Below are 23689 nucleotides of genomic sequence, written 5' to 3' on the forward strand. Positions count from 1 at the left end.
TCTTCAGTCTAGCATTTGAGACCCTCCAGAGTTTGACTCCTCACCCCTCCAGCTTCATTTCCTATTGCTCCTCCAAGGCATTCCTGAAGAACTTCATTATTACATGGCATTCCTATCTCCCCATTTTTGCTTTCCCCCACTTCTAACATTTTCCCCTCCCTCCCCAAACTGAGCCAAAATATCCAAGAGTCAGTCACTTCTAAGTGATTCTGCCTAGAGATACAAACTCAAAAGTAACTCTAAAAAAATCCCCTTCTGTCTTCAGAGGACCATGAGACTACCACTGAGAGTGCACAAATAATTTATTCACAGGCCAAGCAAAAAATCAATAAAACTTGAATGGTTGACATTTTCTTAGTGGTAACAGAACTTCTTCTAGACTTCTCATAAATCCAAGGTCAAAAAATGGCAAAAGCAGAAGGCAACGTATACTCAGGTATGAGTGAAAAGATCTCCCCAAGGAAGGGTGGGTGTTCTCTTGGTACTTCCATGGGGACTCAATTACAATCTACTCATGATTACCATCTTAATAATTCAATTCAAATCACATTTATTAAGTGATGATTTGGGGTCAGCCAGGGTGTTGGGTGCTGGGTGTACAAAGGCAAAAATGAACAGTCCTTACCTTCAAGGCGCTTACAGTATAAGAGAAGATACAGTATCACACAAATAAGTACATGCAAAATATTGATGACAATAAACAAAATAGGAAGTAAATCTTCAAATAAACCTCAAACTCCATTTTTTAAAATAGCACCCTTTTTAACAAAAAAAAAAGTGAGAGAGGGAGGAAGGAGAAATAGGAGGAAGGAGAAAGGGAAACTGAAGAGAATAGAAGGAGAGAGACAGAGTGGAAGGTGAGCAGCTGTCCTTTGTCCCCAACCATGCCTGGTGTGAGCAGTGGCATAAAGACTTCCTTGAGTAAATGGATTTTCCTACTTGTAGGTCCTCCCTTCTCCCCCCACCTTCCTTGAGACATTACATACCAATTTAAAGCTAGGCTCAGGGAAAGAGTAAAAGGAGTGGATTAAGACAACAATATCTAGAAATTGAGAGGGTCAGGGTGCACTTGAAGAGCCATAAACTCTCCAAAAATGTCTAGAAATGAAAAAAGGCAGGAAGAGAAAGAGTGAAATGTATTAAGTTCTGGAATCCCAGATGGAATCTGATATCTGATCCAGCAGTAAGCCTAGCATGCAGGCAAGTTAATCTCTTTAAAATAAGCTGAAATAGGCTGCAATAAATACAAGGATGACTTTCCATATAGATGGACACAAAAAAGATATTTTCAGGGTAATGGAGAAAAAAGCAAATGCATTCTGGGAGACTCATGGAAATCATCAGCCCTCAGTCATTAATGTGTAGAAGCCTGCAGTTGTTGAGGGTGAAACAAAATGGAGAGTTTGTAAAAGTCACTATAAAAATACCAAATAATATTCTCCAGCCCATCTTTATATACAGTAGCTCCAGGGACATTTTTTCCCCTTGCAATCAATCAACCAATCAATCAATCAATCACCAAACATTTGTTAAGCACTTCAAATAAAATGGTATAATTTTTGTAAAGCACTTAACACATAGTAGTGTCTGGCACATAGCAGGTTGTAAATAATACTAACAGAGAGATCTACTATGTGCCAGACACTCTGCTAAGAGCTTTACAGTTATTGTCTCCTTGATCCTCCTGGGAGGTAGGGATTATTATTATTCTGTCATAGAGTCACCATGAGAATAAGTCCCTAGCTTATTATCTACCAAGGGGGAAGATCAAAGCAGGAAAATCATGGTGGAAGGACCTTATCGAGTACCCTGTAAGAAAGAAGCCATGATATAACTCAGAAGATGAAGGTGCTAGTGAGGAGGAACCTCCTAAAGACAAAGCAGAGGAAGCATCCTGGAATGCCTTTAGCTCACTATCTATGCCATTCATCAAATGGAAAAGAAGGGAGTAAGGATTTGTTAAGTTCCTACTATTTACCTGACACCAAGCTAAGCACTTTGACAAATATTATCTGTTTGATCCTCACAATATGCTAGGATATTGTTATGCACTCTTATTATTTCCATTTTACAGCTGAAGAAACTGAGACAGGTAGAGGCTTAGTAACTTGCCCAGGGCCAGATAGCTACTAAGTGTCTGAGACTGAATTTGAACTCAGATCTTCTCAATTCCAGATCCAATGCTCTGTCCACTACACTACCTAGCTGCTTCAGAAATAGACCCCTTTTAGTAAAAAGGAACTGGCTATCCAAGGATCACAAGATTGGCATGGCCAACTCATGTTCTAGGAAGGGTTACAGGACTAGATAAATGTCTTAGGGATAAAAAACCACCTGTCCCTTTGGTCCAGTAGGTATAAAAATAGAATATATGAATCTTTGAAAAGTTCTGGGTGAATTACCCAAGTTTAATGGTATAATCCAGAATTCATACTGGTCACAAAAGGCCTTGAAGGGTCTTTTCTACTTCTAATTTTACTGTATCAGTTCTGGATCAGCCAGATGACAGTTCTCATAGGGGTGGGAGTAGGGGGTGAGCTGCACTGATATTCCCCAGGCAGCTGAACTAGGAGACTGAATGACAAGGACGAGGACACCAGTTCCAGATGGTAAAGTTGTTCCCTATTAAGAATAGAACATGAGTAGTCTGTTCTTCTTGTCCATGAAAAACAGAACTTGCCCAGGAGAGGGGGCGGACAGAAGCCAGCTCTGCCTTTCAGGAGGACAACCCTGAGCATGGCCAACAACTAGCTTAAGTCATTCAGAAGTGATACTCCTGGCATGCTGCAGATTGTCCAAATGTATGGCCAACGTCAGCAGCTTCTTTGACTTGGCTGTGCTAGACACAGACCTGAATTCCTGGAATTGGAGAGGGGGCCAGCTTGGGGTCTGAGGGCAGCAAAAAACTTCCAACAAAGGAGGTACTAATTGATAGAAGAAATACCTGAATCTACTGTCATACAGAACTGTAAAATTTCACAGAAACTAATTGAGACCATTTACCAAGAACTCCTTCTTCTCTCCTCCATATCGTGGAAGGGTTATATTTGAGACATGGGACAAGACTGGTGGAACTCTATTTCACCTCTTCTACAAATTCTCACCCCACTCCACCCTCAAAACTTCCATGGAGAAATTGCAAAATCACAGAAAGGTAGAGCCAGAGTGAAACTGAGGAAACTGAGGCTCTGAGAGCTGATATAAATTCCCCACGCTCACAAAGATAGTTGTGACAGACCTAGAACACCGATCCAGGACTTCAGCCTGTGAATACAGTTTCCTCTCTGGTACTTTAATGGTATTTGGTATAGTCAGATGGAGAGACCACAGGGTAACAGTAAAAGTGAATGGCCAGGGAAGGGAGGGAGATAGATCTAGAACTGGGTGTGGGTCCTCACACAGCATCAGTGGAGAGAGAACAGTATGGAGTGAGCATGGAGAAAGAGCAGTGTGGAGTATGCATGGAGAGAGTAGTTTGGAGTGTGAATGGAGGGGACAGTTTGGAGTAATCACAAAGGAGGACCACACAACAGTTCCCATTGTTAAGACACTGTTCCTATTACATCAAGGACAAATTCACCTTGGGTCTTTCTGCCCACTGTTCTATTAGCAGTCCAAGATCAAGTCTCGACCTCAGAGTTCACTCAGGTACCCATGGTCAGGGACTGAGAAGAAGCACAACTTTAAGGTTGATAGCTAGAACAAATTCTGGACACTTGTGCCTCTACCTCAAAGCCCAAACCTCTAAGACATACAAGACTGATAGAAGGGCATACTAGTCCAAGGGCTGATTGCTAGCCTGCCCTGGTCTGTTGGTACATATTCTCCCCTTCTCTCCAGAAGAATGAGATGCCCCAGCTTTTGCCCTCTATCTGTCTCTTGCATCTGCACCCAGTCTGCAAGCAGACTTCCATTTGCTTGGCAACCATGGGTTGATGGAGAAGTGGCCACCCCAGGAGATATGTGCTTATTTTTGGTATTTGCAGAAATTTTTCCTCTTATAATAAGTGCAGGAGGAGAATAAAGTTAGGAGCAAAATATCAAATGTCAAATTGGTTTAATTCCCCAGAGTTAATTAAATTGGACTCAGGCTTAAGATCTATGTTAACAAAATCTCTGGCAACGTTTGAAGTTTGGAAGGAAATAAATTATCAAAGAGATGGGGTTTAATGAGTGCATAATGGGGACCTCACTAACCGATAACTAATACGACTGTAATTCTGCAATCACTTAGGATCAAAGCATGCTTTAGCTGGTGAGCCTCTAGACTCTGGAGAAGCAGGCAGGCAGTCCCCAGGGCTCCAGAGCAGGCCTCGCAGTGTGACAAGTTAATAGATCACTGACAAGCTTGAGGACAAAAGCCTGTCAAAGGAGAAGCCTGCAGGAGCTCGCTCATTTACAATTTCCCTGGCTCACCGTGTGCAGCAAGGACAGCAGACACATAAGGACACAGAGTGAAAGCATCCGAAAGCTGGCATCATTTAGTGGAGAAGGTACATAAGGGAGAAGGGGAAAGGAGGTGGTGAAGTGGGATGTCATTTCCTCTGGGAACTAGGGGCAAATGATATTGTGAACCTGGGTACTTGGGCTAGGCCACTGGAGTGCTGGCTCTGTGTTTTTCTAAAGCTATAGAGGATTTGGGGATGGGCATGGAAACTTTCCTGGCCATAGATCAACCTGGTTGGACATGGAAAGTAGCATCACTTCCTCTCATACTACCACCTCCCTTTGGGTGTCAGCTCTACAATTAGAATATAAGCTCCTGGAGGGCAGAGTCCACTTGGCTTTTGTGTATGTATTCCTAGCACCTAGCACAGTACTTGACACATGGGAAGTGTTTAATATAAGCTTTTCATTCCTTCATTTATATTCATGATATTCCATCTCCCATCTCTCCACCTTTGCCCAGGCTGAGTCCTATACCTGGAGTGCCTTCCCTTTCTCCCCTCTGTCTCTTGGAATTACTAGTTTCCTTCAAAGCAAAGCTCCTGAATGAGACTTTTTCTGATGCCCTTCTCCAGCCCTTCTCTTCCTAAAGTTACTTTGTATATATTGCATTTATTTATTTGAATGCAAGTTATACCAGTAAAATATAAGCTCCCCCACAGAGAGGGGTTGATGTATTTGTGTGGCTTGTGTGTTTGTGTTCTTGGAACCTAGCCCAGTGGTTGGCACACAGTAGTGGCCTAGCAAATTCTTGCTGAATGAACTAATGGGCAATTTGACCTTTGGGAAAGTGGAAGGGTTTGTCCTAGGAGGTGGCACTCTTCATTGAAGGCACTTGTTGGGGGTTTTCTTGTTCATGACATTCCAAACTCGATGACCTCTGGGGTCCTTCCATGCTCTGGGATTCTGGGTGCATCTGACAAATGGCCTTATTGAATTCCCCAGAATGAGGGCAACTTTTCAGGGAAATCATCAGTAACGTGACTGAAATATTCTAGCTCCATATTAAACATAGCACATTCAACGAGAGCTCCCTGGAGGGAGCCAAGCAGGAACGGAATGGAATAGAATGGAACGGAATGGAATGGAGGTGGGATCTTTTTGAAAGGCAAAACTATTCCATCCACTCTCCTAGAACCATCACCAACGAAACACCAGGAAAACCAGAAAGCTACGAGATCTCAATGGGAGCAGCGCCTTCTACAATTAGGAAGCGAGACAGGAGTTCCAGTAGTTGAACTTCCAGAAGTGCTTTGAGGTTTGCAAAGTACTTTGCATGTGCAATCACATCATATCCTCACAACAGCCTGGGATATAGGAGCCATCATTATCTCCATTTTACAAAGAAACTCAATCTGAATGAAGTGAAATCATTTGCCCAGAGTCAGACAATTAAATGTTTGAGGCAGGATTTGAACTCAGGTCTTTCGCACTCCAAAGTCCAGCCCCCTCTTGATTTTTTCACCTTTGATGATTTTAATTAAGACCTGAGAGGTCACACGAGCAGTGAGTATCTGGGACAGGACTGGTTCCTTATCCTAGTATCCCCATGAGATCATCCTATCTCATACTCTAAGTTCTCCCTTAGAAACTTGTGCTACAAAGGGAGTGCTGCTATTTAGACAATGGGAAATATTTTTCAAATAAGATCGTGGAAACAGAAGTGAGTTTTCCTGGTGGACAATGGACATACAGGAATATTTATCATTTTTTATTGAGCTGAATAAATTCTATCCCATAGATTCAGTGTCTGTTAGTCTGAATTCTTACATAGTACCTGGGGTACCTTAGGGGAGAGAAGAATTAGCCAGATATTGATGTCTCCCGAATTTCCTTGGATATGGAAATAAGCCAGAAGAACTGTGAAAGATTTCTGGAGATTTTTACCCCAAATGCATGTCAAGGCTAGGGCCCAAATGAGAAATTACACTGTGTTTTAAATATGGGATCATAGAACCTGTGGAGCTTTAATCCTTCCTTATGTTAATTCACAAATGCAAATGTCTTTATTCTTTTTTCATGAGTTCTACATCAAGATAGTCATCCCTCTACAGAAGGGTCCATTCCTCAAGTGTCAGCCTTATAATAATGTCACATTAATTTAAAGTATCAAAACCAGAAGAAAGAAACAAAGCAGTCTATAAATAATCAATAGGCAGTTTTAATCAGATCTGCCCAATAGGTCTGGTAAGCTCAGCTCCAAATCAAGGGAATTCATCAAACTCTGCTTGAACATCTTTATTTGAGCTTGAATGATGAGGTCCATTTTGGAGAAGATCTGTTTTGCCCAATGACATGTAAGCTTAGAATACTCCCTCTACCAAAGCAGACCAGTCGGTACTCCACCAGGGGCAGTGAAAGGTTCATGGACTTAGCCAAGGACACACAGCTAATAGGCATAACAGAAAGGATATGAGCCCAGACCTTATTACTCTGAGGCTTTTCTCTATCCACTATAACAAGCTACCTTTCTAGGGTCAGTTGTCATCACAAAATTGACAAGAATGACCAAATAGGCAAGTTCCAGGAACCTGTGCAAAGACCTGGAGATGGGAGATAAGATATCTATAGTGCTTTCTAGGCAAAACTAAGAATAATGGGTAGAAATTTTAAGGAATAAAATTTAGCATCAAGGTCAGGAGAAAATTCCTAACAATCAGAGGTTTCCCAAAGTGGAATCAACTGCCTGAAGAGGGGTGAGGGGCGTCCCCTTCTTTGAAGATCTTCAAGCAGACGCTGCGGGGGTCACCTGTGGGATAAGTGGCAGGGATCTTTGTTTGAGAATGAGCTGGATTCAGCGTTTGTTGAGGTCCCATCTGACTGTGACACTCTTCTGTGGGATTCCCTGATTGGGGATCCTATTTTCTGTAAAGAGGATAACTTTCACCCAGAAATTTGTTTTCTATGATTCTGCATATTTGTTATCAAGGTTTTGATTTTCTTTTTCTTTCCTTTTTGTAGTGGTGAGGGGAAAGGTGAGAAGGAGAGAAAAAATATTTTTAACAGAAAAAAATTTTAATTAAAAAAATTCTGATTTGGTTTGCAATTGTCTTTTGTGCAGGTGTATCAAGGGCAAATTCAGCCTCCGAGTCACAGTCCTCCATAGGGCGGAGTCACCTGGGTTTCTTGTTTCATGAACTGCATTATTCTTTCCCTCTTCAACCCTGCCCCTCTCCCCGCCTCACAGACTCCTCTCTCCACACTCATCACAGACAGAACAAAGACTGGTCACCCTGTGAACATGGCCAAGACCTCTTTATGTGGCCTTTGTTGGCCCTAGCTAAGAGGTGTTCTCATGAATCCTTGGCCTTCCAGCATTTGAAGAGAGAGCACTCCATCCAGGTTTGGTCTTCATACATATTTAATCCCCATCTCTGAGACATTAGCAATGCGGCTATTTGTACCTTGCTTTGTTGGTATTTTATAAGATCATTTATTTTCCACTTTTTGCATAAGAACATAAATTTATTTGCTTGTTAAATTTCTACCCACCTCGTTTCCTCTAAGGCCCACATATCACTACAGAAGCAGTAGCCTTTGGGTTATCACTGGCAAGAAAACCAAGGGAATATAAAATGAAGTCTTTTCTAACTAGAAATCCTGAATCTAACCACTTGTTTTTTGAGGACAGAAGAGTTACTTATTCATGAGCTCCTGAGAAATATGGTCCCAACTATCTCTATAGGGTGAGTTGGCTGTAATCTATGCAGAAATGGAAAGTATTCTCATTTCCATTCATGGTTCATATTAGTCTCAGGAGGATAATAACTCAACTTAATTTAACAGACGTTTATTGAACTCATAATCAGCCCCTAGGCGAGACATCAGATATATTTTTTTTTCATTCAGAATCCATTCTCTTCCTGCTTTCAAGGGGTTTACGATCTAATGTGATGGAGATGAAATTAGGAATGGAAGACAAATATGCAAATAGTGATTCAAGAAGCAAGCCATCTCTGGATGCAGGACAAGACACTAGGCAAGTATGCCAGCCCATGCTGCAGTAGATGCCAAAAGGACCAGGGCCTTGGACATTGGGTCTAGCACAGGAGAAAGGATGTATATAGTGCCAAGGCACTAGATATAAATGCATGCTTTCCATAGGAAATAATGCCTTTTGATTATGCTTCATCCTTCTATCAACATGCAGTTATTAGGCATCTACTATTTGTCAAGCACTGGGACAATGAAGACAAAAATGAAACCATCCCTGCTCTCAAGGCACTTACATTCTCCTGTGGGAAAATAACATCTCTGTGTACAAGCATATTCAAGCTACACACATGATGAATAGAAGGTTATTTTAGAGGGAGAAGCTTTAGTGACATGACAAAGGGAAACCTTTAAGTAAAGCTGGCTCTGGAGCTGAGCTTTGCCATTCAAAGAAGGGAAGGGAAGAAAGAAAAAGTGGATTCTAGGAAGAGAGGACATTCAGTCCAAATGGACAGCAATGGACAATGGAGTATCAAGTGCGAGGAAAAGCAAGAAGCCCAGTCTGGCTCAGTTCTAGATAGTGTGTTAGAGGGAGAAACACAAATTGGGCCTGAGAAGGTGGGTTAGAGCCACTGTGATGGGCTTTAAATGAAAAACAGAGGAGTCCGCACGTGATGGTAGAGGTAGTAGGGAGACAATGACATTTACTGAGCAAGGCAGACCTCTTGAAATCTATTCATGGCCCTTGATAAAGAATTAATGCTCAGTGGTTACCAATGACCACAAATGCTCTGAAGTCTTTGAGACCTGATAGCACTCTCTTGCCTGGGCACCCTCTTCTCCATTGGCTGCTATGACCCAGCTTCTTCTTGGCTCTCATCTGGACAACTGGAATGAATTATTTCTGATCCAAATTCTAACCCAACTAATTACTTCTAATCCAACCATAACTTCCATCCCAGTTACTAACACAATATTCCTAATGTACAGGTCACTAATATCATATTCCTAACTCATAAAACTTTGCTCACTCCTTATTACTTCTAGTATCAGATACAACTCCCCCCCACCCCAATCTAGTGATCAAATCCTCCACAATCTTACGCTATGATTTATCCTGCCAACTTGACTTAATAGCCAAACTGGGCTATTCATTATTTCACTTGCCACTCTCATTTCCAGTCTCTTTGCTTTTGAATAAGCTGTTGCCCCTCCCTTGTCATCCCAACCACGCTGAAGCTGTGTGCTTCTTCAAGGCTCAGGTCTCAGCCTATCTCCTCTGGGAAGGCTTTCATGATCTCCCCAGACTAAGTGCCTTCTCCCTCTTCAAATTACTTTATATTATTGACCTTGCATAGCCCTCCCTCACTCAAATCAAAGTCAAGGGCAAGTCATGTCATCATCTTGATGTCATGGTCCTCTTCAAGAATGAAGGACAAACACAAAAAATAATTTATCTTACCTCAGCATGTTGCCAAGGTCTATTAGATGTCACCTCTGTAGCATCTCTCAAATACACCCCTTTCTCTACTCTGACCTTGCCCTCACCCTGGTGCAGACCCTTATCACCTCATACCTGGACTATTGCAGCAGCAGCTGGGGGATAGGGGTCTGCCTGCCTCCAGTCTCTCCCCATTCCACCCCATCCTGTATCCAGCTACCAGAGGGATTGTCCTAATATGCACCTCTGACCATGTCACTCCTACTCAATAAACTCCTGTGGCTCCCTATTACCTCTAGGATCAGTTAGAAAACCTTCTTTTTGGCAGTCAAAGCCCTTCATAACCCAGCCCCTTCCTATCTTTCCAGTCTTCTTGTACCTTATTCCCATAGACATATTCTTTGCTCCAATAACACTGGCCTCCTAGGTGTTCCTCAAACAAGACCCTCCATCTCCAGAATCCAGGTTTGTCTCTGACTGTCCCTCATGCCTGGAATGCTTTTAATCCTCATTTCTGATTTCCTTGCCTTCCTTCAAGTCACAGATAAAATCCCATCTTCTACAAGAAGCAGTTGCTGATCTGCCTTAATTCTGGTATCTTCCCTCTGTTAATTTAATCTTATTCATCCTGTATATAGCTTCTCTGTACATAATTGTTTGCAGGTTATCACCCCCAGTAGATTGTGAACTCCTTGAGAGTGGGAGCTGTTTTTTTAACCTTTTGCATCTCCAGAGCTAAGAAGAGTGCCTGGCACATAGTGGGCACCTAACATATATATATATAATTGGCTATATCCTTCTAAAATGCTACACTTGGCTTTTAAGAGTTATATTTTCTCGTTCAAATCTCCTCAAGTTTACAATTCTAGCTGGAATTTCTGGGAATGTGCTAAAATCTCTGGAAAAGAAAGAGTTCAATTATTCCTCCATAATATTGAAATATTTCTCAATCCAGAAAATTTAAAACTGAAATGCCACCCTTGCCACCCCCACTTTTCCACTACTCTTCACCTTAGGAGCAAATATAAAAAATCCACTAGTTGGCATTCGAAGCCCTTTATAAGCAGTCCCCCTCCTACATTTCCAATCTTCTTACACTTTACACTCCTCCCTCCATATACTCTTCCATCCAGAGACAATGGCCTCACTGCTGTTTTTCAAACAAACACTCCATCTGTTCATTCAGGGCACTTTCTCTGGTTGTTCCTCATGTCTGGAATTCTCTCCCTCATAATCTCCATCTCTTGTATTCCTTGACTGCCTACAAGTCCCAGCTAACATCCGATCTTCTGCAAGAGGTCTTCCTTGATCTTCCTTAACACTAGTGCCTTCCCTCTGTTGATTCGTTCCAATTTATTCTGCCCATAGCTCATTTATGTGTAGTTCCTTCCATGCTGTCTGCCCCATCAGACCATGAGCATTGATCCTGGGGAGCATGGATTATCTGGCTTAGCACAGTGTCTGGTATCTACCAGATGCTTAATAAATACTTATCATTGTTTTGGTTGTTGCTTTCATTCTCTATTGACTAGCATAAATGCTAGAGAAAGATCACAAAAAGTCATCCCCTTTTGGCTTTGGAGGTAGGAATAGGAAACCCAGCAATTCCTGGCTAACAGTCACCTGACTCCATGGCTGTCTCACTCCTCAGGGATACCATCAATCTGAGTCTGCCCAGTCAACAGAACCCAGAGAGATGCAGTGAAAGGTCACCCTGCATAAACCATGCCAAATGCTTCCTTCTCCTGGAAACAACCAACTCAGCATTGTACATTCAAAGGTTGGGCTTCTAGATCATTGGGATATTAAAATTTCATTAAGCAGGCATGTTTTATAACAGGAAAAATCCAAGTGAAAATAACTGGTTGTCTCTGAGGGATGCACCAACTCTCCAGACACTTACTGGAATATTTTTTAAAAGGACAGTGAGTAAATCCTCAAGCTGGGTAAGCTGTAAACAGGGGTCACATTGTCTTTCCACTATGCTTATAGCCTCCTTCCCATTTTTCCTCTCTCAGTATTGGCACAGAGAGGGAGCAAGATAGACATAATTAAATTTTCGACCTCTAATGGGTGCTCAGGACCTCCCTGTCCAAATACTGCCAATAGCCCTGATAGTAACCTTGGACTCTCCGACTCTGATGTAGTCTGAAGGTAACACATGAAAGCTGGCAAACCCAGGCCTCTAGATTCAAGTGTCTAAACTGATCTTTGTCCTTTGTCAATAAACTGAATGTGTTAACTGGAGGAAGAGGGTCAAGGGAGACCTCTTTGAATAGATACATGTAGCTCTGGAGAGACTGGTTACTTGGGTGGCTCTGCTTCTGTGTCTATGTTCATGCTCCCCTGTTCTGTGTATCCCTAGAAAAGCCCAGTGCCTCAGTCCTTAAGGCAAGCTGCCCAAGGTCTTAAGAATGGGGTGAACCAAGGACTAGGCAAGCAAAATGTTGCGTCACCAAAATCAGCAACATCTGTATCCTTGAGGTTAAGAGCTCAAGGGGGATTGATGACGGTGACAGTGACGATGATGCTGTCCCTGCTGCTGCTAGTATTTATATAACTCTTTAAGGCTTGCAAAGTTTACCAATATCATCTTATTTGTATCAATATTATCTCTATCCTACAACAACCCTAATAGCTAGTGGCTATTATTACCTCCATTTTATCAGTGGGGAAACTGTGCCAGAGGCTGACTTACCTAGGATCACTTAGCTAGTAAGTGTCTGTGGTTAGATTTGAACTCAAGTCTTCCTGACTCCAGGTCCAGTGCTCTATCTGCTGCACTGCTGAACTACAGACTTAGTGTAAAGGATTTGGTAATCAGACTAGCATTAGTGGTCTTTGTTTCAGGAGAGTGATGGCAATGGAAGTCATATTCTCATCTTCTTCCTCTTCTCTTGAGTGTGCCTATGTTAGAGGTCACCAGACCCTCGAAACCAGGGGTTAAGAGACTCTAACATTGAACTAGAGATGGGCTGCTCCACAGGGTTAAGTGGCATTGACCAGGTAAGCCCTTCCTATAGAAAAGGGACAGAAGGATTTCCTATGACCTAAGAAAACCCACCTGGGTTCTCCAAGGAAAGGAAGTAATAGGATGGGCCAACAGTACAAAGCTCTGTTTTGCCACAGCCATCAGACACAATGAAGACAATCTTTCTAAGCTAGTTGTCAAGTTCAAATGTTATCACTGAGACTCTGGAGCTTGATTTTTAAGCAGTTCTATTTTGCTATAGCTTCCTGGGTACCTGTAATTCCTGACCCCATTGTCTTCTTTGGGTCAGGCTAGTATAACAAAGGGACCCAAGTCATGCACTGTCATACTGTCTAAAAGAGATTTAAAATGGGTCCCAGGTCCTATTTTTCCAATTCCCATACCTCTTATTAAAGTTTTATTCATTTCTCTTCTCTTGAATCAGTCAACTCTCATATTCCCATCCCCCCAAACTAGGGATCCTTCTCTTAAACACAATTTTTTAAAAAAAGGTAAGCAAAATCAACCACCATACCAACTATAAGTGATGGTACATGCAATACTCCTCACCCATAGCAGCCCACTTGTCTCCCATTGCTATCTTTTCTCTGCCAGTGACTTTCCCACCTTTGCTACTCTCTACTACATTTGATCCAGCCATCCCATTAAAGTTTTGAAGGATCATTTCATTTCCCAACTATTATACTTTGATTTCCTTTTTAAACTTAACTATTTTCTTTCTCATTTTCAGATCCAGTAAATCAGCAGAATTGAATTTGTTTATTATAATTTAGCCAGCATATGACCCCATCATACGAAGTCAATTAAGTCCCTGCCTTGTAGGAGATTCCAGTTTAAAAATCTGGTATTGAAGGACCTTCTAAAAGAGCCTCCTTAGGCTCCAGAAATCTTTTTGGAGTGTGGGATTTGGGTATGCCATGTAAATGAGTTACATCTGCTACAGTAATTATACTTCACTGAGCATAGCCACCTATTGAAGGATCTTTGCAACAAGAGACAAGCTGGGCAGAATTTTCTGTAATACACAAATAAAAGTCTTAGCATATTTAAAAAGTCCTGTCATTCCTTTTAGGCAAGTTGGTTATCAGTTTTGCAAAGATCCTGGACTGAATCCATCTGAAATCAGGGGTCTTCTTCCTATTCGATCTTTTGGAGTTGAGCCCAGTTTCTATGAAACATTTGCAAAGGTCCTTCCTGCTCTTGGCACCTGCAGGAACCTTGCCTGCCCTCTCTGATGAGTCTGAATGCATCTGAGTCACACATAAACCACTGGAGAATTCAGCAAAACCGAGCAGATGCCCAGGGACTCACCTCTTGCCGTTTGAAGTTCTGTACATATTCCTCAAACTGCTCATCTTTTGTTTCATCAGCTTTGCCGAGTTTCTGAAGAACCTGGTACACAAAGAAAACAAAATGTCATTCTCATAATGTTCTTTAAGGAAAACCAGTCATTGCAGTCTCAAGCTTAGCACAAGAGAACTTTTCTGAAAGATCCTGTTATCTTAATGAGAGCAGAATTCTTGTGTTTGCAAATAGCTGTCGTATAGTTTTATGTGTTTCTTAGGTAGCTAAGATAAGAAAGTTCATCACCTGATGGGCAGCCTTCTAGGGATGTCATATAGAGCCCTGACTAGGACCTAAATTGAAGGCTTAGGAGATACTGGAGTGGTTTGCCTTTTCCTTCTCCAGATCATTGAACAGAGTAGGAAACTGAGGCAAACAGTGTTAAGTGACTTGCCCAAGGTCACATAGCTGGTAAGTATCGGAGGTCACATTTGAATTCAGAAAGATGAGTCTTCCTGACTCTAGGGCCAGCACTTGATCCACTGTGCCATCTAGTTGCCCAGGTTTGTTTAAGAGAAATTTCAATGGGCATGTGTGATGGCAAAAAGCGAAGATAGTTATGGAGCCAGAAAGATGGATAACTGACAAACAGTCTGAGTAGTACACTGGTATTCAGGACATGTCAAGAAGGTAGCTGGAACAGTTGCTAAAATAATGCACATGGAGTCAGAAAGATCTGGGTTCCAATTCTACCTTGGTACGACATATTACTCTATAAATTGTGACAACTTTTCAGCCTCAGTTTCTTCATTTGTAAAATGGGAAGAATAATAGAACAGGACAATGTAGGTGTTTGTAAACCTTGAAATATCATGTAAATCTCAACTATCATTGCCATTATTTTTATTGTCAAATAAATGAGCAGAAGGGTTCCTGGGCCCTGGTTATAGTCTTTGGAGGGATAATGGTAAGATACAGGCTTGTCGAATGCACAGATGGCAGCAGTATTCTCACTGATGAGGTTAGAGATCCATTTAAGCATCCAAGTATCTAAGTATGATTGTTAGCCAGTCTACCTACCAACCACACTCCCCCACTCTTAAAGGAACCTAAAGGTACCAGATGGGAAAGGCTTTTTACTCCTCAGACTCAACAATAAGTGGACATATTTGCCAACGGTTTTTCCCTAATCCTATAAATGCATTATATTCTTACAAATCAGAGTCACTTTTTAAAAGGAGGAGAAGAGAAGGCTGGCTTGAATTCAGGAAACTGTGAAACTCTCCCACTGCTCCTGAGTTTCCCCTCAAAGCAAAGGTCTACCTTTTCAATATTAACATTTTTCTGTATGGGAGTGAGATATTAAACAGCACTGCCTCCAAAGAACTCAAGATGCATATTATGAACACTAGCCACGTAGGAATGAGCAGGCTACAACATAACCAAGGAGGGACTCCAAAGAACAAGAATATAGGATGATACCCAGAAATTGTGCAACAGAAAGAGAAGACGGGCTGACCATGTGGTGAGAGCAAGGGAGGAGAGGCAGGCAGCCAGTGTTCTGCTGGTACTTTCACAATGCCAGGAGACATTGAAGAAGGCTCCCAGCACACTGTATGTACCTTCTACGGTCAACTTTGGGCAGAACATGGCCAGGAGACTTAAAGGATGGGGAGTCAGAGATGGGTTGAGAAAGGTTTCATTGGAGGAGCTCCCAAATGAATGCAATTACATAGGCACTGGAGAGAGAATTGGCCATGTCCTAATTTAAGCAGCCAGCAATGGCTGTGGAATAGGTTGCTAAGGAATGTGAACTTTCAAGAAGAGCCCAATCCTTGGAATCATCAGCTTCCTGATCATTTAAAATGATCAGGTAAATTCAGAGATACTAGACACAATCCCTGGCCTGCTGTAGACCCTTCAACACGTTTGATGACTGACTGATGCTGACACTGCTGAGTAAAAAAAATGAGAACAAAGCTGAAGTGGGCATTGTAAAAGGCATGCTAATGAAAATCATTTTGTGAGGTGATTGCTTTTTTACAGTAATTAAGTAAAAATTTGCTTTCATTTTGTAGTCCTGGCTGCTAAGGACTACAAGGCTGCATGTAAGAAGATCTAAATCTGTGGTTTTTAAATTGAATTCGCAACAAGATGTGTTGAATTCAATTCAACAATGTGAAGTCTGGCCTTTAGGCCTGGGCACCACACTTGAGAAAGGACATGGCTGAGCTGGAGGATGTCTAGAGGAGGCACTACCAGGCTGGAAACAGCCTTGAGTTCATGCCACACCATATGTGATCTCCTAAAAGGTACTGTTGGTGCTTAGCTTGAGTAAGAGAAGGCTGAGGGCAAGAGGTGGGGAATGGGAGCTGCTTTTGAGCAGCAGAAGGGCTGGCATATGAAAGAGATCCAACTTGTTCTACTTGACTCTGGAGGCCAGAACAGGGAGAATTGGGTGGCAATTGCAAAGGACTCCATTTTGACTTGATGTCAGGAACTGCTTTCTAACAATCAGGTCTCTGCACTAGAGTTCTTTGGTTCCTCATTGGGAATTTGCCACGGGGAAGCTTCTCCAGGCATAGGCCAAACCTCTAGGCTTCAAGGCCATCAGGGGCCTTTACAGACATAGCTGTGACTGTTCTCATGGCTTGGAGTCTTACGTTGGCAAGGAGTTGGACAATTTCACCTCTATGTTCTTGCTGGATTCTCACACAGTCAGGGCAGGTATTATTCCCATTTACTAGATGGGGAAACCATAGCTCAGAGGTTTCCCCAAGATCACAGGCTTGCTAAGTGTGCAGAAAGTAAAGAGAGGACAGGTCTTTGGGTATGGAGTTCACCATTGTGATGGCTTTGCTAGCATCAATCAAGCAAATATCACTTCTTAAGCACCTAAAAGATATCAGGCACTGTGCTAAGTGCTAGAGATGCAAGAAAGGCAAATAATTATCATCAATCACAGCTCCCAAGGAGCTCACAGTTTAAACAGCAAAGGTAACACCTGAAGAACTTGGCACAAAGATGGTTGAAGCAACTAAGTGGCCCGATGGATAGAGTGCCAGACTGGAGTCAGAAATACAGGAAGTTCATAGCCAGCTTCAGATGCCTCTCAGTTGTATGACCCTGTGCAAGTCACTTAACCTCTGCTTGCCTCAATTTCCTTAATTTAGAATGAGGGTTTATAATAGTGCCTACCCCCCAGGGTTGTGGGGGGATCAAATGAGATCATATTTGTAAAGCACTCAGCACAGCTGGCACACAGTAGGTGCTCTGTAAATGTGTATTCCTTTCCCCCATATCAATATGTACATACATATATCTACACATGTAGATATGCACAGTATATATATCTATATCTATATATGTAGATATATGTGTGCATATATCTATACATAAATATATGCCTGTACACATACATATTAACAGATATAGATATTTGAATTTTGGTTTAGAACCTGTGATTATCACAGAAATCCCAGTGCAGAAACTCCTTCCAAAAATGCAAATCTTCACCTGATCTATAACTGATGGTTTCAGGGAGTCATGTGATATGCTGAGAGTCCACGGCGAGCTCTCTCTCCAAGGGGCCACCCTCAGTCCCCCTTCTCATTTCTATTTTTTCAATATTTTGATAATTGCTGATTCACTTAGCATATTTTTATCCTTTGTATGTGTATCCCCGGTGGCTGGCACATATTAGCAACTTCATAAATATTTGTTGGTTTATTGATTGGAATGGATGCCTTCCACTGGTGGAAATGCTCTAACTCTTCTTTGTCTTAGCAGATGGACTTTGTGTTGCTCTGGTTGGGAAAAAAATCCTGCATTGAACAAAGGTGTTAGGAGTCCCTCCAAACCTAGTTGGCTGGCCGCTGATTGGCAGACATGTTTCTAACCTGCCTTCTACTCTTTCCCCCCCGTAGACTGTAAGTACCTTGAGAACAGGGACTGTTGAGCACAAAGCCTGACCCACAGAAGCTTGATTTTTGAATTAAATGCTTGTCTGATTGGGTATAACAATGGTGGTAGGCATGACAATGGGTAAGTCCACCAGTAGAAGGGCTGTAACGTGACCTCCACAGCTCAGTCATCTTTGGTCATGTCATAGCGACCCAATGACATGACACCTTTCTGCTGTTTGAATAGGAGAAAGTGTGTCTGCTCCCTGTCACGTGATGCCAGCTAGCACAGAGTGAAGAATGCCTATTGTCTGGACTATGAGATCAAGGAGGAGGAGAGTGGGATGAATGGCCCTTTGGAATCTGTGAAGAGATTTTATTGCCCCAAGCTTCTCTCTGAAACACAGGTCCATCTTCTTTGTGCCAATATTCTTTCAATGATGCTCAATGACTTTGAATCAAAAAGTTCCCAATCTCTGAAGAACTAAAGTTCTAGGTCACCCAAAGGCCAATGTAAAGGGGCATGGCAGGAGTCAACAGGCAGCTGCATATTGTCAAAGGATATCTATAGGAAAAATGGGGTGAAATGTATCAGGAAAGAGATGTTTAATGGAGAGACAGAATGAACAGTGCAATGATTGCTGAGTTTGAATCCTCCTCTGCTACTTATTACCTGTGTTACCATAGGTAAGTGAATTCACCTCTCTGGGTCTTAGCTTCCACCACTCTAAAATGAGGGCCTTGGACTAGATGTCCTCTGAGATGCTTGTTAGTTCAAAGTCCATGGTTCCAGGATCTCATGTATAGCTAGAGAAGATGGACCAATCAGGTAAGGGGGATAAGGGATAATCAATGGACAGCCCTTTTGGTAAAAGTGTCTCATAAAAATATCAAGTGGTCTAGCATTTGGGGAGGACTCCTGTCAAGGATTTGTGGGAAGGTATGGACAAGATTTGCATGAGATGGACAGACATGAATAGGTCTTGATCCACATCATCCCTTGGTTCTGACCCTTCCTCTCCAATTACACAGCTACTCCCTTAAGTCAGGTCCTTATCATTCTCACCTAGATAATTATAAGAGCCTCCTGCTTGACCTCCTCCCCCCCAAGCTCCCCCAAGTATCTCCTTACTCCAAGCTATTCTACCAAAGGGATTTTCCTTAATTATAGATATAACCACTTAACTCCCTTATTCAATCGATTATGGTGGCTTCCTGTTGCATGTAGGATCAAATAAAGCCTGTGCCATTTAGCTTTTAAAGCCCTGTACAACTTGTACAACCCCAACTTACTTTTCTACCCTCTATAGACATAATCCTTTGCTCACACCCATCATTCCAACTAGTTTGGTCTTTTCTCTGTTCCTCCCTCTCTTATCTGTGCACCTTTTCACTTGTTGTCCCCTATACCTAGAAGGCACACCTTCCTAACCTCTGCCTCAAGGGGTCCCACTCTTCCTTTAAGGTAAATCTTACGCAGCTTCTGCATGGAGCCTTTCCTGATCCCCTCCATAGCTAGTGTTTTCCCTCCCAAATGACCTTAGATTTAACTGCTCCATATATATTTGTGCTTATTCACGTTAGAGTTGTGCTGCATATCTATTTACTAATCCCTGTCCTCCCCATTCGAATGCGCACTCTTTGTGAATCAGGATTGTTTAGTTCTTTGAATCTGTATCCCCAGCATGTGGCACAGTGCTTGGCACATAATTAGTTCTTCCTAAATACTGGTTGATTGATTGATTGATTGGCGGAAATGCTGAAGAAATGATGAGATTACACCTACATCTAAATTTCCAGCTAGTAAATAGAAGCTTCTCTGATTCTTCTTAGATTGTCTTTTAATTAGGTTATGTCAGAATCAATTAAAAATTATATAAAAGGTTCACATGAACATTTCAAATCTTGTGTTACTTTCATCTCATAAAAACAGCATTTTTACTAACAATGTTAAACTTTTTTTTAAATGACGAGTTCCATTGTCCCATATCGTAGGAGGAGGTATTGAAACATTAAAAGAAAAAGAAGATAAACCCCAGATTTCTAATCACTAATCTTGTATCCTGTTCACAAAGAAAAAAACCTCCCTTTCCCAAGAAGAGAAAAATATCATTACCCTTTTGGGGGCTGGAGGAAGGGAAGGAGGGAGGCATGCATGGAACATGAGGCATATTAAAAGGGAAGAGTTGAAATGCCAAACAACTGGTAGCAGCAAATAAGCAGAATGACTAATGAGACAGTAATGAGGAACCTTAGAAGCACCTGGGAAGAATTAAATGAATAGGGCTGAGCAGGAATTGAAACTCAAGACAAGTGAATATGTGGTAAGAGGGAAAGGCATTCTTCATTGTCCTCAGTGAATTCAAGTAAGTAGATTATGATAATTAATTATGATGAATACAATATGCAAATATTGTATATATATGCAATATATTATGATGAATACAATATGCAAAATGTATGCCAGAGTATTTAAAGGATCAGTGAATGTGAATTGTTGAAACATCATGGAGAATGGGACAAGTGTCCATTTTCAAACAAATAAAGAAACTGACATCTAGAAAGTATAGGACAGGGAACTTGACTTTCATTGTTGGCAAAATTCTAGCACATGGTATTTCAGATGACGGTTGATGAGTATTTTGAAAGGGCAGCAATGATCATCAAGATTGTGTCATGCCAGATTTACTCTATTTTCTTTCTTTGACAGGGTAACTGGCTTCATAGATCAAAGACATACTGTAAAACCAGTACACCTCGACTTCAACAAAACATGTGACCAAGTTGTCCATACTCTGGGGTCAAACTGAAAAAGTCCCTCCCATCACACAATTCTTCAAATACTTGAATACAACCATCATGACCCATGTCTTCAACCCCTGCTTCCATCTTCTTTACTCTAGGCTAACCATTTCTAGTTCTTTCAACTAATCCCTACATGTTATGAACTCAAGGCCCTTCACTATCCTGATTTCCCTCCCCTGGATTCCCCTCTAGCTTCTTAATGCACATTCTAAAATGTGGTGTCCAGAAATTAACGACCTGGGCAGAATTCATCACCGTGATGCTCTGCCTCTCTTAATGCAACCTGAAAGAATTCACTTTGCTTCAGCTGCCACATCCTGCTGCTGATTCATGTTGAACTAATGATAACTAAAACCTTTAGATCTTTGTTCAGATGAACAGTCATCTGATCATTCCTCCACCTCCTTGTATTTGTATAATTGATTTTAACCCATGCATTTTTTATATTGATCCCTAGTTACCTTGCCCACTTTAAAATTCAGTCCATATTTAAACTATTAACCACTGGGGAAAGATAAGCAGCAGATTCTGGAAAGTATATTTTAAGAGGACTAGAAAATGAGGCTAAGAAGAGAATGAAGACAAACATGGAGGTATTTGCAAATGAAAAGGGAAAATCTGGTCCTAGTTTTAAAAAACGGACCCTTGACTTGAACCAACCCCAGGTTCTTTACCAAAATCAGAGCAGTTAATAAATGCTTGTTTTGCCTTCATTATCATCTCATCCTTGAAAAGGTGGAGGTAGCAACCAGGGGGCTGGGAACAAGGGAAATCTTCTGAAACTGCTTCTGTGAAAGAAAAGAAACCTAACTGGTAAAGGAGAAATAATGAGAACCTTGGGGAAAACTAATAGCTCCATCTTAGAATGCATGAGAGAGGAGAAAAAAAGCCAGGCTGAACTTCACAACCATCCTATCTGTGGGGAGAGCAGATTTTAAAGGGTTTAGTAAAAAAGATATTTAGGATCCATTGGCTAAACATTATGAAAGGGAAGCCAACCGAAGAGAAACGGGGAGTTCTCAAGAGCACACATAGAGAAACAATTTCAATGTGGAGGAAAAGGAAGAATGTGCAAAAAGACCAATGGAGCTACATGGGAAATTTAGTGGCCAACTCAGCTTTTATGAGGATAGAAGCAAGGACAGATAACAGAGTATGAAATGGTGGCATGGTCTTTTAAGAGTGTTAAAGGATGTAATGTACAGAACGATGTTAGACTGATGAGGAAGAGCATTGTAGAAAAGAGGGCTATCAAAGAAGGGTATGGTCATAGCTTAGTAGGGATGGTATGAACATAAGAGGGGCACCTAGGTGGTGCAGTAGATAGAGCACCAGTGCAGGAGTCAGGAGGACCTGAGTTTCAATCTCACCTCAGATACCTGACACTCACTAGCTGTGTGGCCTTGGGCAAGTCACTTAACCCCAATGGCCTCATCCTGGGTCATCTTCAGTCATCTTGATGAATATCTGGTTACTGAATTCAGATGGCTCTGGAGGAGAAGTGAGACTGGTGACCTGCACAGCCTGCCCTCACTCAAAACAAAGTCAAGTGCAGGTCATGTCATCATTCCTCTGGTGGCATGGTCTTCTTTGGCAATGAAGGATGAACATGCACACAACAGGCAATTTAGAGAGGGCAGAGTTATAGACACCATATAACTGCAAATGAGTGCTGGACTCACTGTCAGGAAGGATTACATTCAGATTGCCTCTGGCCTGCCTCCCAGTTCTATGCTCATGAGTAAGTTGCTGAACCTTTGTTTACTTACCTATAAAATGGGTATGCAAACGACAGAGAGGAGTGCCCACCTCACAAGGTTGTCAGGAGGCTCAAAAGAGATCGTGTTAACTTTGCTAGTATTAAAACTATACAAATGATGCTGGTTGTTATTAGCTCTAATTCTCAATCTTGCTTCTGTTTCCTCTCTCAAGGAGAATGAACTCTGGACTAGGAAAAAAAAAAGCAGGCAATATGGAGTTGAAATCAAAGACAGGGAAAAAGATGGCACCAAGATGCCTTTTATGATTTTGAATTGCCTGACCTGGACAAATTATATCCCAGGGCCCCTGGAGGAGTTGACCAGTGTAGTTGCTAAGCAATTGCCAGTGATCTTTGAAAGACTGCAAGAACAGGATGGGAAATAATTGTGACCTAAAAGACAAGAGCTATCAACAAAACGTGTTAAAAAAGAGAAAATTAATAATAAAGGAAACAAAGGTCCTGGTGAATGAGAGAGGTGCTACAGGGCTGGAGAAGGGTATATATACTGAGTTTCTAAACAGGAAACCAAGGGTGCCTTCTGTGACCTATAGGCCAGTGAGTCTAATATCTGTTACTGCCAAAAATCCAGAAGATATTATTAGCTTGCAACATATTTTTAGATACAAACCTCTAAAAGAAGAAACAGTATTCACAAAAAGCCAGCATGGCTTCATCATAAACAGGTTGGGCCAGAATGGCCTCATTTCCTCTTTCCCCCTGTATAACAAAACTGGTAGGTCAGAGAAACGCCATGGACATGATTTATCTAGATTTTAGCACAGTATTTGACAAAGTCTCTCATGTGATATTTGTGAATGAGACGGAAAAGATGTGAGCTCATCCATACGGTTGGTATGTGGACTTGAAAATGGCGCATGAGCAGATCCAAGTGGCTCAGTGTCAATGGGGAGACAAGTCTTCCCTGGAACACTCCATAGGTCCATGGGCTCTGACACTTATCAGTGAATTAGATGAGAACCCAAGGAGCGGTTAGCACATGTACAGCATGTTAAAGTTTCTAAAACACTTTACACGTATTATCTCCTTTAATACTCACGAGAACCCTGGCAGGTAGGTGATCTTATTACTCACATTTTACAGATGAGAAAACTGAAGGTGAAAGA

The 23689-nt window shown here is 41.7% G+C and overlaps 1 protein-coding gene across 2 annotated transcripts in view; it reads right to left on the bottom strand.

Moving 5' to 3' along the window:
- AMPH (amphiphysin) overlaps positions 1–23689 on the bottom strand; it is a 184280-nt gene that overhangs the window by 93317 nt on the left and 67274 nt on the right. For both annotated transcript variants that reach the window (XM_072599090.1, XM_072599089.1), the window contains exon 2: positions 14124–14204. In XM_072599090.1, coding sequence (XP_072455191.1) covers positions 14124–14204 — 81 coding nt within the window. The remainder of the gene's footprint in view (positions 1–14123; positions 14205–23689) is intronic.

This window comes from Notamacropus eugenii, chromosome 3 (assembly GCF_028372415.1).
Source record: "Notamacropus eugenii isolate mMacEug1 chromosome 3, mMacEug1.pri_v2, whole genome shotgun sequence".
Lineage (NCBI taxonomy): Eukaryota > Metazoa > Chordata > Mammalia > Diprotodontia > Macropodidae > Notamacropus > Notamacropus eugenii.